The 15,257-nt window shown below is 50.6% G+C and overlaps 1 protein-coding gene across 4 annotated transcripts in view; it reads left to right on the top strand.

Moving 5' to 3' along the window:
- POMT2 (protein O-mannosyltransferase 2) overlaps positions 1–12,149 on the top strand; it is a 43,270-nt gene extending 31,121 nt beyond the window's left edge. For all 4 annotated transcript variants that reach the window (XM_042990217.1, XM_042990218.1, XM_042990219.1 and 1 more), the window contains 10 exons: positions 243–321; positions 1,676–1,827; positions 2,504–2,595; positions 3,698–3,774; positions 6,677–6,748; positions 7,059–7,118; positions 7,205–7,310; positions 8,382–8,522; positions 8,675–8,789; positions 9,639–12,149. In XM_042990217.1, the coding sequence (XP_042846151.1) occupies positions 243–321; positions 1,676–1,827; positions 2,504–2,595; positions 3,698–3,774; positions 6,677–6,748; positions 7,059–7,118; positions 7,205–7,310; positions 8,382–8,522; positions 8,675–8,789; positions 9,639–9,744 (1,000 nt within the window). In that variant the 3' untranslated portion in view covers positions 9,745–12,149. The remainder of the gene's footprint in view (positions 1–242; positions 322–1,675; positions 1,828–2,503; positions 2,596–3,697; positions 3,775–6,676; positions 6,749–7,058; positions 7,119–7,204; positions 7,311–8,381; positions 8,523–8,674; positions 8,790–9,638) is intronic.
- Positions 12,150–15,257: the final 3,108 nt, after the last annotated feature.

The following is a 15,257-nucleotide window of genomic DNA, read 5'->3' as shown; positions in this document are numbered from 1 at the left end:
CCCTTTCTTGGCATGTAGTCCAGGACTCCTACCATCTGTCCTTCCTGGTTTGGGATTCTCTGATTCTCTGGGTATTTCTTGTAAGTAAGTAGGCAAGACATTTCTGATAAGTTGGATTTCATAGTTCAGATTCTAATTTTTCTTGCCCTAACAGATGATTCTGAATATCCTCAGTAAAAGAGGAGACACTGCATGTCTCTTTTTTCCAGGATGATGATATTTCTCTCTCTTTTAACTTCTAGGACTTCTCGGAACCTGCACAGTCACTATCATGAGGCCCCCCTGACCCGAAAGCACTATCAGGTCACTGGCTATGGCATAGTAAGTGAACAACTGGAGTGTGAGTAGGATGTAAAAAATTGTGAGGCCTGGCTCAGGGCCATGTGGCAGAACACATCCTCCCTGGAATTCTGCAATGTTCGTAAGGATTGGGGGCTGCACAGGGACTCTGTTAACATTGGGAACGTTTTGGCTAAGTTTGCTGTGGGAAAAGTAACATATGCTTCTATTTGTCTCCATCTGTCTCCTCCCATGATAACCAGGCCATTCTTATGTTCTGACACTTAATAAATGTTACATATGAATACTATTTGGGTCTCTTTTAAAATCACATTGGAGGGGGCGCCTGGGTGGCTCAGTCAGTTGAGCGTCCACCTTCAGCTCAGGTCATGATCTCATGGTTTGTGAGTTCAAGCCCTGCATCGAGCTCTGTGCTGACATCTTGGAGTCTGGAGCCTGCTTTGGATTCTGTGTTTCCCTCTCTCTCCCCCTCCCCTGCTTGTGCTCTGTCTCTCTTTCAAAAATACATAAACATTAAAAAATTAAAAAATAAGTAATAATAAAATAAAATCACATTGGACATAGAAGCCGTGGATCCACAATACGGTCCTAGGTGAATATATAAGTTTATCCTTTGCCAGATCCCAAATCTTCATTGGCTTTGTTTTTAAGGATTACTTGCCTGTTCTGCAGAGCAATGTTAATCACCACGTTATTTTGAGATTTTTACTACCTTGGGGTGATGTAGTTAATAGAAGAAGCTTTATACTTATGGCTTGGGGAGTAATTTGAAAACAAAACAACTTGTGGGCAGCTAGACTTAGGACCCTTAGGACCCTTATGTTCCCTTGCAGAGGCTTTGGTGCAGAATCAGTAACGATTCTGCTAGGTGGACTTCCCAACCCTCTTTCTGTTTGCTCAGCCTACAGTACTGGAGCCACAACTCATCTTTTTCTTGCAGGTATCTCCTGAGGAGAATTAGACATAAGTGTCTTAATTTCTGGCTTAGATGAGTAAGTGTCCAGATGGCCAAGTAATGGGTGCAAATGACCCAAATCTATTTCTGTTGGTTCAGGGTGATATCTTGAGTTTGGTTTAAGAGTAAAAACATATGTTTAGAATTTAAACTCTAGTCCCATGGAGTGAAGAATCGGACTGCAGGCTGTAGAAGTTACACTACTTTTCTTGGTTGTGATAGTGAGTGCTGAGGAATGTGTATCACTTGGGGTGTTGCTGTGTTCCCTTTCCCACCTTATCCATTGAGGCCCATTTAGTCTTTGACCTTTGTAACATGGTGGCATCTGAAAGGCTGGCCATTTCCCCTTCCTGACATGCAACATGCGTTCTCTAAAGTCATCTTGCTTTCTTTGTATTTTTTCCTTGATTTACATGGCAGAATGGGACAGGAGACTCCAATGATTTCTGGCGGATTGAGGTTATAAACAGAAAATTTGGAAACCGGATCAAAGTGCTGAGAAGTCGAATTAGACTCATCCATCTCGTCACAGGTTGTGTCCTGGGCTCCTCGGGAAAGGTCCTGCCCAAATGGTGAGTCTTTGGGGTATTGATGTCCCAGTTGAGGCTCATGCTTCTCCTTTCACAGTACAAGCAGTATACCAGAAACTTCTGTTTCTCCATTGTCAATGTTTACCTCATGTTTTTGTATTTAAAAAAAAATAATAATTTTTTTTTAATGCTTATTTATTTTTGAGAGAGAGCATGGGGGTGGGGGTGGGGCAGGGAAGGGCAGAGAGAGAGGGAGACAGAATCTGAAGCAGGCTCCTGGCTCTGAGCTGTCAGCACAGAGCCAGATGCAGGGCTCACACTCACAAGCCATGAGGTCATGACCTGAACTGAAGTTGGACGCTTAACCAACTGAGCCACCCAGGCGCCCCTCATGTTTTTGTATGGTAAATAGAGGGAGAAAAGGCATCAGGTGTGTTATAGAGCAGAGAACTCCAGAGTCCCTTGGGTATTTTATGTGTACTGAGAGTTCAATGTTTGTTCATCTGGTTTGGACCTTCTAACTGCTCTGGACCTTCCTAAAGTGGGAATGCTCAATGCTAGATGACTTCTGTGATAGTTGTGGAATACAAGAGTGAGGTTGATAAAAGCATAGCCCCTGGATTGAAAAGAACAGAGTCCCGTGTATTTAAGAGATTCAACAGTGCTACTCTGGTGAGTTTCACATCTTCTGAGAGACATCTGTGACTGCTTTTCACAGGGGCTGGGAGCAGTTGGAGGTTACTTGCACCCCATACCTAAAGGAAACCCTCAACTCTATCTGGAATGTGGAGGACCATATCAACCCCAAACGTGAGTGAACTTACTTCCTGGAAACATTTATAAGTAACTCTTATCTTAGAAAAATAAACCTTTATAGACTCTGCCGTCACTTTGTATCATTATTGCCATTTCTTGCCTTTTTTAAACTGAATCTCTTCACACGAGTTTTTGTATGAAGGTAGTTCCTTTCCCTTCCCATCCATGTGAACTTCCCGTCTTCCTTAAACTCTCCCTAAAGTGACCAGTGACTTCACTCAGGACCAGAGCTAATTTCCTCTTTTCATTTTCCTTGCCTCTCTCTGGATTTAATGCTTCGCCTTGACTGCCTGCAGTGCAGGCCCACCTCTCTCATCTCCTTCTGGGCTGTTCTGTCCCCTGTACCACGGGTGCTTTCCACTCTCAAGGCTTAGAGCAGGCTGGTGCTTTCCCTTTATGCCCCTATGTAGAGCTCCTCCCCTCCCCACAGCCAGCCAACACTTGTACAGAAAGCGATGGCCACAGCCCTTGATCTGAGCCCCATATCTGTACTCCCAGGCTCCTGTTTGACATTTCTACATCAGTGTCATCTTCAACTCAGTGAATCTTTGGATTCATCATCTGTCCTCCCCAACCACCGCTTTCAAGCTTTTGCTTGATTTCCTTTCTCCATGCTTCCCATTTTCCATTCTTCTTACTACCTAATTTAACCAACCAGCTAATTAATTAACCAATTAAACAACTCTTCAGTGAGTATGATGGGAAGACTGGGGGCCCCAGGAAGACACTGGTGGATGATGTGGACTTGGCCCCTGTCCTCACAGACCTGCCTGGCAGGGAGAGCAGCATTTGAGGCTGTACCATAATGAAGGGTGGTGGTGCCGAGAGCGGTAGCCACACCAGGGACAGACCGGGGACAGGCCTCATCATCTGTTGCCTTTGTGTTTCTCCAAATGCCTCATGAGTGCTTCACACAAGCTGAAGGCGGATGATCAAGAATTGGGTCAAGCTTTCTTCTGTCTCCTCAACACTCCTACCTACTGGTTAGCCAGAGCATCAGGAAGGCTGCACTCAGACTCTGGCCACAGTGTGGATGCCGTGGACAGCTGGGAGAATGTGCAACCAAGGTTTTCTTCTCTGTCATTTCTTTGCCTAGTGCCGAACATCAGCCTGGACGTGCTGCAGCCCAGTTTTCCTGAGGTCTTGCTGGAGTCCCACATGGTGATGATCCGGGTACTGTGGCCCCTCTCATTCGATGGCTTCTCTATGAGCTCTTGCCATCCACAAATTTGCATCACAGATCAGGAGCCATGTATAGATCCACTGCCCCCTCATGGAGGACTTTGAAAGGGTCTTCACTTACAGTTTACTTGGTTTTCAAAGGCATTTCCCTTATCACAGAATGATGATAGTGGTGATGATGATAATGATGATGACAACAGACACCAGTGCACATGTATGTAGCTCTTATGTGCCAGTCACCACTCTAAGCACTGCACGTGAACTACTTATTCAGTGGTTATTACAGTCCTGTGGAGATTATTGTCCCCAGTTTATAGATGAGGGAATTGGGGCACGGAGAGGTTAAAGCTGCCCAGGGTCACACAGCTAAATGTAAGAGGTGGATCCGGGCTTCACAGCGAGGCTGGCAGAGTCAGTGCTGGTTACTGCTACACTCTTCCATTTCTAAGTGATTCTCAAATCTGTTCAAATGGCAGAGCTCCTGAAAGCCAGAGTGCTCTTGCTTGAAGAGCATGAGATGCTGATAGTTCATTCCATCACCTGAGGTTAGAATGAATTAGGATGAATAGCTAACCTGAGCATGTTGTTTAGCTGCAGCATAAAATCCCTACCATGAGCCCCCTCAAGTTCCTTGACTTGGGAACTATTTAGGGGGCCTGATTGAGTCTTTTGCAGGTTTTATAAGATTCTTTGTTTGTACTCTCCATCATTGGTATCTGACAGCAGTTGTAGCTCAAAGGCGTAAGAACAATTGAGAGAAGAGAGCTTTAAGTTGAGAAAGTTCTACCCATTATCTTAACTTCTCCCGGTGTGTTAGAGAAACCTTGCTGCAGTGTGGATGTATAGAAGAGACCCCTTTCCTTTGGCTTATGGAAACCAGTGTTCTGCAGGAATGGTGTTTAAGAGTCACTGTATCCCAAGTCAGGTTTGTGATTATCACTCCACCCACAGGGCAGCAGAGAGGTGTAGTGATTGTTATTTTTCCCCTGCTGAGCCGTTGTCAAGTGGACTTCCCTGGAAGTGATTTTATAGGCGGTACTCAGTAAATATAGTTGACTTCTTCCACCAGATTAAATTAAAAAATTCAGATTTTGTCATTTTTGCACATTGCGAGGTGATGACTTCACATCAAGTGATCTCTGGGTCACTTCTTCTCTGACTCTCTGCTTGTAGCTGTCACTGTGGCCTGATGACATAGCTCCTTTGAATATGTGCCTGTCAGTCAAAATATCATTCTAGGTCTGGGTAGAATTTTTTTATTTTTAAAGTTTTGTTTACTTATTTTGAGAAAGAGAGCACATGTGTGTGTGCATGCGCACAAACGGGGGAGGGGCAGAGAGCGAGGGAGACAGAGAATCCCAAGCAGGCTCTGCACTGTCAGCGCAGAACCTGACATGGGACTTGATATCCTGAATCGTGAGATCATGACCTGAGCCGGAATCAAGAGTCAGTCTCCCAGCCAACTGAGCCACCCAGGTGTCCTCGTCTGGGTAGAATTTTAAGACTAAGTCTGAATAGTCTCGTTTCTTCTTTCATTATCTAAGAGGTAGAGCCAAAGAATAAAAGGGCATAAGGGAGCTTTCTTACTCAACCAATGTAGCATCAAGATGGGGAAAGAGATCAAAATAGTCCAGATGATGGAAACTGCATGGGAGAGGGCTTTTCTGCCAGCTGAGTGGAGGGCCTGAGTCCTGTGCAGAGAAGGCTGCCTCGTCTGGTGAGGTCAGCTGGAATGAGCCCACTCAAGGTGTTAAGCATAGAGAACGGTGTACAAATGTATATGCCTCTAATGGTTACAGACTTTTCCTTCCTTCCATTTCTTGGTTTAGTAAAGGAACTGGATTTCTGACATTAATGTAGTAAATACGATGCCCCTGGTTTGTTATAGCTCTGGCTGGAGTCCTTGAGCCTGGGACTGAACTGCACTGGTTTGAAGGAATTCATTTCCCTCCACAGCTCCTTTGGGGTCCAGATTCATTCTTCATTCTGAGGCCCTTCAATGGAGAAACCCTGACCTAACTCACAGCATCTTACAACTGTTCTCAGGAAGTGCCTTCTCAATTTGTTCTGATAATGAGGCTGACACCAGACCTGTGCTTAGTATCCAGGGTCCTGATCCTTTCCTTCTTGCCTTTGAAAAGCCCTGATTTTGCCGTGTAGAGGCAGGTTGTTGGACAGTCTTAGCTACTGGATTAAAGGGGCTGAATCTTGTTCCTTCAGGGTAAAGTATGTATTCTCAATGGGTAATATCACCCAGAGGGTAAAATGTGTTCTTGGAGGGCAGAAAACCCTTAACTTTTTCATGTATGAAGCATAGGTAGTCATCCAGTATATAGACATATTTACAGTATTGCTGTGGTATTAAAATGTCATTGGAGGCATTTAGGGAAAAAATGTCTGAAAAGTTCCAGGAGGGGCAATAATGAAAAAAAAAAGTTGAGAAACACTAGGTTAAAGTAACTTTTTCCAAGTCTGGGAATTCATCAGATTTCTGGTTCTGTGTTTGAAATTGGGTTCCTGAGGGAACACATAAGTCGGCTTGATTTTGTATCCCCACTAGCTCTCTTCACACCTTCTCCTTGGTCTGAAAGATGGGTGTATGTTTTGTGCTCACAGGAAACAAGTCTTTCATTCTCTTTTCTCTCAAGCATAGTGGGTCTGAATGGACTGTCTCTGGTGGAAATGGAAGCTTGTGTGTTGGGAGAAGTAAGGCAGTTGTAAGCAGGTGAACAGGGACTGAGAATGAGCACCTGACTTCCCTGCAGGGAGGGGGACGGTAGGGGGGGGTTTCCTCTGGACACTTGGCCATATGTCAGAGATGCCCATTGCTCACACTTCTGTCAGCTCTCTAGATCTCTGCCTTGACTAGCTTCTTTTTGCCATTTTCCTGCAGGGGAACAATGGTCTCAAACCCAAGGACAATGAGTTCACGTCCAAACCCTGGCACTGGCCTATCAACTATCAGGTAGGGCTCAAGGCTAGAGTTTATCCCAGGAAATGGAGCCAAAAAGGAGATCACTGAGACTTGGTTGGGTGGGGTGAGCTAGGGTAACTAGGCAAGGCCTTACCTGGCATGAGGTGGCTGGCCGACAGGGCTCTGTTTTTTGTCCTGATTCTGACCCACCTTCCCCGAGAGCTCATGTAGAATTGGCACTTTCTGAGCCTCCTGCCCGGGCTCCCTATCTGTGAAAGGTAACTGGTCTTCCCCCCCACCGGAGCACGTGTGGCCTGGATGCACTGGGCCCTGGATCAGCAGGGTGTCCTCTGCCCCACAGGGCCTGCGCTTCTCAGGGATCAATGACACAGACTTCCGTGTGTATCTGCTTGGCAACCCGGTGAGTGCCCAGCCCTCTCCCTGTGTAGACCTTCAGCCTGGGGGCTGCGGCTTTCCTCTCACCTGCCCATTCTCCTTTCCATGCAGGTGGTTTGGTGGCTGAATCTGTTGAGCATTGCCCTCTACCTCCTCTTGGGGAGCATCATTGCTGTAGCTGTGCAGAGAGGGGCACACCTGCCTGCGGAGGTTGAAGGTTGGGTCCCTTGGGCTCTCCCTCCCCTGACCTAGCAGCTGGCTGGGGCCTATACTTCTGCTGGGCCATTCTGCCTTCAGCCCCCACTCTCTCCCTTCTTTAAAGCTCAGTCACCGAATGCCTATCCTCCCAACAGCCCTGTAGAGTAGAACATTCTTACCCCCATTTTATGGATTAGGAAGCAAAGGCACAAAGAGAAGAGACTTGTCCCAGAACATACACTTGTAAGTGTAGAGCTGAGATTCAAACCCAAGCAGTCTGACTTCAGAGCCTTCACTTTTTTTCTTAGAGAGAGAGAGAGTGCAAGCACGAGCACGAGAGCAGAGGAGAGGAGCAGAGGAAGAGAGAGAATCTTAAGCAGGCTCCCATGCTCAGCATGGAGCCCAACACATGGGGGCTTGATCCCACAACCCTGGGATCATGACCTGAGCTGAAATCAAGAGTTCGATGCTCAACTGACTGAGCCACCCAGGTGTCCCCAGAGACTTCGCTTTTAACCTTTACACTCTGTAGAGAGCTACCCACCTCTTCTCCTCTGCCTCCTCCCTGTTCCATGGCCCATCTTCTAGTGGGGTAGGGAGGAGCCCCTAGGGCACGGACTGCAGCCCCTGAGACGTTCCTGCAGGCTCTTTTTACCCTGTGCCGCTCCCTCTGTGAACAGCCACAGTCCTAGGCCCCCTATGTCCCCCTCCATCCTCATCTCCAACTTCACCTCTCTCCTGTCGGCCGCTGCAAAGATCTGTGTGGCAGCAAAGGTGTGGGAGATGGAGGTGGGATGGGGGCAGCTACCTGTGGGATGTGAGCATCTTGGTTTCTTTAGAGGCTAGGCTGCCTCCTGTTGGTATTTGGTGCACCTGCATGGGTGCCAGCCTCCCTGAGTGGGTAATGTGCAAGGCTCTCGAGGGCCAGCTGCTCCTCTCTTCCAGCTGCCTAGGCTTGCTCAGCATTCTCCAGATGAGGAAAGGCAGCCCGGTCCAGACACACAGCAGGGAAGGGGCAGAGCTGGACAAGGACCCCGGGTCTCTGCCCTCTCCCTGGCTGCTAACCTGGGCTGTGCTGCTTGGGGCCCAGGGTTGTCCCAGGTCCTGCTGCGAGGAGGCGGTCAGCTCCTGCTTGGCTGGATTCTCCATTACTTCCCATTCTTCCTGATGGGCCGGATTCTCTACTTCCACCACTACTTCCCAGCCATGCTCTTCTCCAGCATGTTGACAGGTCAGCACTGCCTACCTGGACCTGGGGGAGAGGGGCAGAGGAACAATGCTGAGGGGGGTCTCCCTGCTTCCTGACCTGGAGTGGCTCCTTCGTGAGGCATCCCCAGAAGTCATCCTCTGACAGACTGGTGCTAGGTCTCTTCTTTCCCTTAGGCATTCTGTGGGACACTCTCCTGCAGCTCTGGGCCTGGAGCCTGGCCTCCTCTTCCCTGGCCAGGGGCCTGTATGTGGTGGGAAACCTGAGCCTGCTCCTGGGAACTGCCTACAGGTGAGTATTCCCCACTCCTTGCATAGCTGTCCCCCACTCTCCACCCACAAGTCTGATGCCTCTGCCCTGGATGCATTTTAGAATCCCCTGGGATTCTAAAGCACTCTGCTTTTAAACTCTGCTTTTAAAGCACTCCGGTAACTGGGCCCCACTCCCAGAGGCTCTGATTCCATTTTTCACAGCTCCCCAGGTGACCCTAATGTGCAGCCAGATAGGAGAAACAGGGGCTAACTCTGCATTCTTTCCTTTTGCCAGTGGGTTCCAGGTTTTATATGACCATGGCTCCCTACCAGACAGCTCTGGAGGAGGCAGGTTGAGGGAGAGGGTGGGAAGAGTGGTGTGGGCTGTGGCTCAGAATAACTGGAAGGAGGGTGTTTGGCAAGCCTCCCCTCCTCTCCCCACCTTCATGCCAGTCTCACAGATCCCCTGTTGAGAGTCACTGGCCTTTAGTGCTGCCAGGGAGGCAGCATTAAAGCATGAACTGCAAATGGTGGGTCTGTGACCTGAGAGCACATGCACATTACAACATATACTCTGAGCCAAACAGCCATGACCAGACCCCTGGGCTGGTCTCTCCCTGGGGCCTCTTGGGAGGAGCCCTTTCCTTCATTGTCATTAAGTCAGCATCTGCTAAGCTCTCAGACTACAGTGTGCCCAAACGGCGAACCCAGACAGACTGTGGTGACAAGAACAAGCAGATCTTGTAGGTGGAGAAGACCTAATGAACTCTAGCGGGGGGGGGGGGGGGGGGGGGGGAGGGGGATGGCTGAATTTCAAGGGTCTGTAGGGCTGCTTGCCGATGCCAAGGCACTGGATGCCACCTGCCCCCCTCTGGATTCTCTCTCACAGCTTCTACCTCTTCCACCCTCTGGCTTACGGGATGGTTGGTCCCCTAGCCCAGGATCCCCGAAGTCCCATGGCAGGACTAAGGTGGCTTGAATCATGGGACTTTTGAGGCTACTGCAAGGACTTCAGCCTGAGTCCAGGAACTTTCTGGGCATAGCCAGCTGTGCAGCCAGCCCTTGGACCCTCCCAGCTGTGGGCGAAGCTGCCCGAGGAGCCTGAGGAATTCTGCTGCCTTCCAGGACCGAGCTCTGGGGGCACACCCGGAACTTAACTCAACACAAGGGAGAGCCACGGCTCTGTCTGCAGAGGTCCCACCACTGGGAATGGCCCAGCAATAGAGGACACCACCTCTCTGGTCTGTTTCCCCAAGTGTGCAACATAAGGAGGGATGTGTGTGGGGGTGTGAGGGTACATGTGCCCATATACCTGTGGAATATAGACTGTGACTGTGGACAGCTGAGTGTCATAAACTCAAGAAATAGTCCAGGGCTACAGTAGTATTTTCTGGTATTTTCCTTCACACTGAATTTGGCTTGAAAGTAAGACCATCATAAATTCTCTGACCTCCAAGAAGGCTGAGCTCACCGACCCCACTCTGAGATATCACCAAGGGCAGAGCAGATGGGACTGTCCACGCTGCGCTGCTCTCCTCCCAACAAACAGAGCGGAGCACCTCTGGGCTGGAGGGCCGGCCTCCCAGCTGCTTCCCGGGCGGCAGCTGCTGGGAAGTCTCCAGAGCAAGGCCGCTCGCTGAGAGCTCACCAGCCCTGGCTTCCTCACTCTCAGAGTATTACGTGATGTCTTGTGGGAGGAATGGCACCCTATCCTGGGCTGCTGTGTGTTCGCAGGGCCTGCTCGCCAGAGGTGTTTCTTGCTACCGTCCTTTTCCCTCTGCATCCAGCCTGGCTGCGACAGTGGGGCAGACACACTCTCCTGATGGCTGGGAGAACCTTTGGGGCCCCTTTCTTAGCAGCCGAGGGTGATGGGCAGCAGGGCAGGGATCTGTGGTGCCGGGCTGGGGTCCCAGTAGGCCGTGTGGCCCGTCCGGATTGATGTCCCTGTCACTCATGAGGTGTTCCTTTTACTTCTCTAGTCTTCCCCTGCTGACACCCCATTTCCGTTTCATTCCCCCTTCTCTGTGTCACTGTTTCACTAATCTCTTTCCCCAAGGACCCAGAGCACCTAGAAATGCAGCAAAGCTTCTACTCTCTGCCACTTTAAAGCCCAAGGAAGAAGCTCAGAGCTAGCTGTTCCTTTCACTTCTTCCCCAAATAGAAGAGATTAAGGAAACCCTTGGGTGAGAACCGAACCAGCCCAAGGCCAGCTCCTCAGCCTGCCTCCCTCCCGCAAGTACATGACAGAGTATTTTGTCTCGGAGGGCTGTGATGCTTCCAGGTTTAATGATGAGGCTCTGCCACACTTCATCTTCCCTCCTCTGTAGCCCCCACCAATTCTGACAGGGTCAGAGCTCTTTAGAGCATCTCTGGGAGGCGGTTGCCACGGAGACTGGAAATTGGTCCCAGGGACAGACTGTGCTACCTACTGGGCGGTGGGGAGGGAAGCTTCTGGCCATCCTTAGCCGTTCGGACCAGCCATCATTAATGTTAATAGAGGAAATGCAGCAATGTCAAAAGCAAGGCAGGTTTGTTAATTAGATCTGGGGTGTGATGACCTCCCTCTCCCAGGGCTGCAGCCCTTTTGACTTCCCCTGGCAGGAAGTGCTGCCTGTGTGCTGAGTCTGGGCTGTGTGCTTAATTGCATTTCTGGAAGGAAAGAACAGGGATGGAGAACCTCTGCTTACGCTTTCCACCGCACCGCTGTCTCTCCTCCCCAAAGGCAGAGAGTTGGTTTCTTCTGAGCTGGGTGGGGGCAGCCATTTGGGTGGGCTCTCCTGCCCACCCAGGACGAGTGCAGGAATCTGTGCTTGCCTCTCAGCTGAGAGCACTGGCCTGATGACAACTGGGAGGTGGCCGTTGTTCCCTTGCACCTTCTTCTTTCCTAATAGGAACTTGTTGGAAGGGAGGAACCCTGAAGGAGCCAGAGGGGCAGCCACTCTGGGGGAGGGTGGGGAAGGAGAAAGCTCAGCCAGCTTCCTCCCCGTGGCTCCCTCCTCATTTGGCCACACTGGGAACGAAGGGTTCCTCCGTCTCTTCTACTGTGTTCCAAGGATGAGAGAATTGCTTGCTCACTCCCCCCGCTTCCTCTTAGCCCAGATGAACAGACCTTTCTCTGGGGACGAGGCTGTGCGGGTGGACGCAGCTGCAAGTGTTCAGGTTCTGTTGTTGGCAGATGCTGGGGAGAGGGGCTGTCAGGGTGGTGCCCTGAGTATGAGCTCCAGTGCCCAGGAATCGGCGGAAATGTGATCTGCCCCACAAACTTGCTGGTGGAGGAAGATGTTTGTGAGCACAACCTCCAGCCAGCTTCTTGAGCCACAATTTTATATTAAAAAAAGGTTTCCACAGATAATCAGAGGCCATTTACTTTTGTAATAAATAGCCCTTATTTTGAAAGCCATGGTGTTCTTGTTGTACTTAATTGAACCTGACTTTCCCTCGGGGTCCCAGAAAGAGAGGAATGTTTTGGGGGCAAGAACCGTTCCACCGTGTCCCAGTGTCTGAGGCCATTCTAATTTCAGCAGAGGCCCTGGCTGGGCAGGTGAGCCCCGTCACCCCGAGGGCCATTGGGGCCCTCCCACGTACAAGGTGACTTGAGTAATGAGGGCTGTTCTTTTATTTAAACTTATCCCAAAATAAGTAGGAAGCTGGACTGTTTCTCTGGTAACCTGCCACACAGTAGGGCAAGGAGAGTGGAGAGTAAGAGTGTCCATGTCTGAGACAGCCACACAGCCCAGCACTGTAGCAGCTGCCATTGTGCTCGCCAGAGGCCCCATCTCGCAGGGGTCTTCTGTCATCAGGAGCGATGGCGAGCGTCCCAAGGAGGTGAGCGCTGGTGTGTGTGGCGCGGTGGGTGGAAGAGGAGAGGAGTGGCACTGCCCTGTGAGGTGCAGGTGGCCTGACTCCCCCTCCCCCTTGAGACAAGAGGGGCTAGAGGAGGCAGGGAAGGGGATGTGCTTCAGGGGCAGGAAGACGCCGAGTCCAGGCAAGTTAGGAAGGGACCAAACACACTTGACCGGCACAGCTTAGTTTACTAAGCACCGACACATCAGTGACACTTCATCCTCATAAAGGCACAGTGAAGCCAGTGCTGCTTTTGTCTCCATTCTACCCATGAGAGATTAAATTATTTGCCTCAACTCTTGTGATTAGTCAATATCAGGGCCAGGACTGGACACCAAGTTGGGCTTTTTCTGTTTCTCCGGCTTGGTCCTGGGATAGAAGCACCTTCCCAGAACAACAGACAACCCTGGGTCCCCGGGGAGAAGGCCTGGACTCAGCTCAGAGGTGTCCACGTTTAGCACATTCCTTTGTGCATTCTGCTTAACGCATCCACAGTGCACCCGGGGCCCAGTGTTTCCTGGTACACCCAGACCAGTGGTTTTCTGGGAGGGGAAAAAAGGCCTGGTGTATAGCACTTGCCAATTTCCATGGTGTACATATTCTCACCATGGCCCATTTCAGGCTAGCAACCTGACGTCACTAGATGAGAATCTGGAAAGATCAGTGCACACCATTGGCTCTCAGAGGCGATCTAAGAGTCAGCTCCAGTATACCAGTACCAGTACACCAGTCAGTAACCACTGACCCAAACCCAGTGACCTTGGTTTGGTCTGAACTACGGATAGAGCTCTTGGTCATGGTCCATTAAAGTGAAGGGGGCAGAGGAGCACAGAGGTCCAGAGAACAGGCTGGAGTCAGACTTGAGGGCAACTCCTGGCCCCACCACTTACAGCCATGTGATCTTGGGCTAGTTACCGAACCCCTGGGCTTCTGTTTCCTCAACGGTATAACCAGATTGAAACAAATGGTACCTTCTTGGCAGAGACAGCATGAAGAAAAGGAGTAAATGACGCAAAGAGCCTTGCACAGAGTTGGGACAGGAGTGCTCCATGAATGCCAGCTCTGTCACTGTCTACTGTTGACAGTCCACTCAGTGACAGCACTGGCTCTAGGACAGCACTCAGCTCTCCTCTGTTAGCACCTCCTGCCTGAGTCATGCAGATGCCAGGCAAGGAGGGGAGATCCTGGGAACTTCTGATACGGACTCAGACCTTCCGTCTCCTGGAACCTCCTCTCCCCTCTCTCCCGCTGGCCCTGCAGAGGCCCAGCTGGTTTCTCCAGCCTTTTCTCCCAGGGAAGCAGGGATTACAGTGCACTTAGCAACCCTTCTCCTGGCTCTAGAATTCTAGGCAGAGTGAGTGCTGACTCTACCACTTACCAGCTAAAACCATTAACTGCCATGAACTAACTTATTAGACCCAGACACTTTCTCCCAAAGGAGAAAGGAAGCAAGAAGTTCTCAAGTAGAGACTGTTGCCAGGAAATGCAGACTGGGTAGAGTGGGAAACCTTAGATAAGCCAGGTGGCCTGCACAGAGCAAAGAACATCTGGGGACTGAAAGGTGAAGCTCACCAGAGACATAATATGGCCTTCTCCCCCCTGACCTGCTGACCTGGCTGCAGGATCATGGGATACTGAATGAGAAATCTAGTCCCCGATCTCAGACTCTTTAGGACACAAGCTAGGCCTTCTAGCCTGGCTCTCCTGCTCAGCCCAGAGACCCCAGAGATGTGTGGGGAGGTGGGGAAGAGAGGAATGGGACGCACCCCCACAAACTCCTGGGCATGGAGCCTCAGGCTATTCGTTACCACTGGCCCTGAGCACTGTCTTGTGTCTATGGAATGAAAGGAGGTGGGCCAAAAGGCCCCTAGAGACCTCACTACTCACCCCCCTTACCATATGCTGAGGACACTGAAAGAGAAGTAGGCAGGCAGGCTGGGAGGAGCTGGGCTCTGAGACTGGAAATGATGAAAGATAAACGAGGGTTTTGCCCTGCAAAGCCCGGGCCACTCACACTGGGGTGGGACCGGGGGAACTTTGGTGCTTGAAAGAGAGAGGCTCAGGCCTGGCAAGTGGTCCGCTTCACACCCTGAATGGCAAGCAAGAGATCGCACTACCTGAACTTCAAGTTAGAGGATGAAGTAGTACTTCAGTTTAAGTTTTTTGAAAGTCTATTGAAAGTCGTGGAATAGCATGTTGGCACTTAACTCCCTCAATGTCCAGGTATTGCAGTGGTCACTCCTGCTGCACCCCAGACCTGGCCCTGGCCAGCAGAGCTGGGGTTAGAACTGGAGCTCACAGATTGCTGAAGATGATGTCTCAAGAACACCCAGCCCTGCCTGGAAATGGCTGCAGTCTCAGCCCTGTCCCTAAGGCTGAGAGCCCTGGTGGCCCCCAAAGTGCAGGGATGGGGAGTGAGGATGCCTCAGACCCAGAGCTAGGGCAGAGAGCCTCTCCAGCCTGGGCCTGGTCACACAGGCAGGTGCTGGGCTTCCCCTGGTCTGATTTCTGGGCGGAAGGAAGGAGAACCTGTGCCAAGGGGGACAAAGTCTAATGCCTCCGGGTAGGGCTTGAGGGAAGCTTGTGGAGAGGTGGCACATGCAGAGAGCCTCCTAAGGTGATCGAGTTCCACTGGGTGACCTAACCAGCAAGTGGTGAAATCATC

The sequence above is a fragment of the Panthera tigris genome, chromosome B3, assembly GCF_018350195.1.
Source record: "Panthera tigris isolate Pti1 chromosome B3, P.tigris_Pti1_mat1.1, whole genome shotgun sequence".
In the NCBI taxonomy this organism is placed as follows: domain Eukaryota; kingdom Metazoa; phylum Chordata; class Mammalia; order Carnivora; family Felidae; genus Panthera; species Panthera tigris.
Note: the sequence above shows the minus strand (reverse complement) of the source record. Positions and strands in the feature narration are given on the sequence as shown.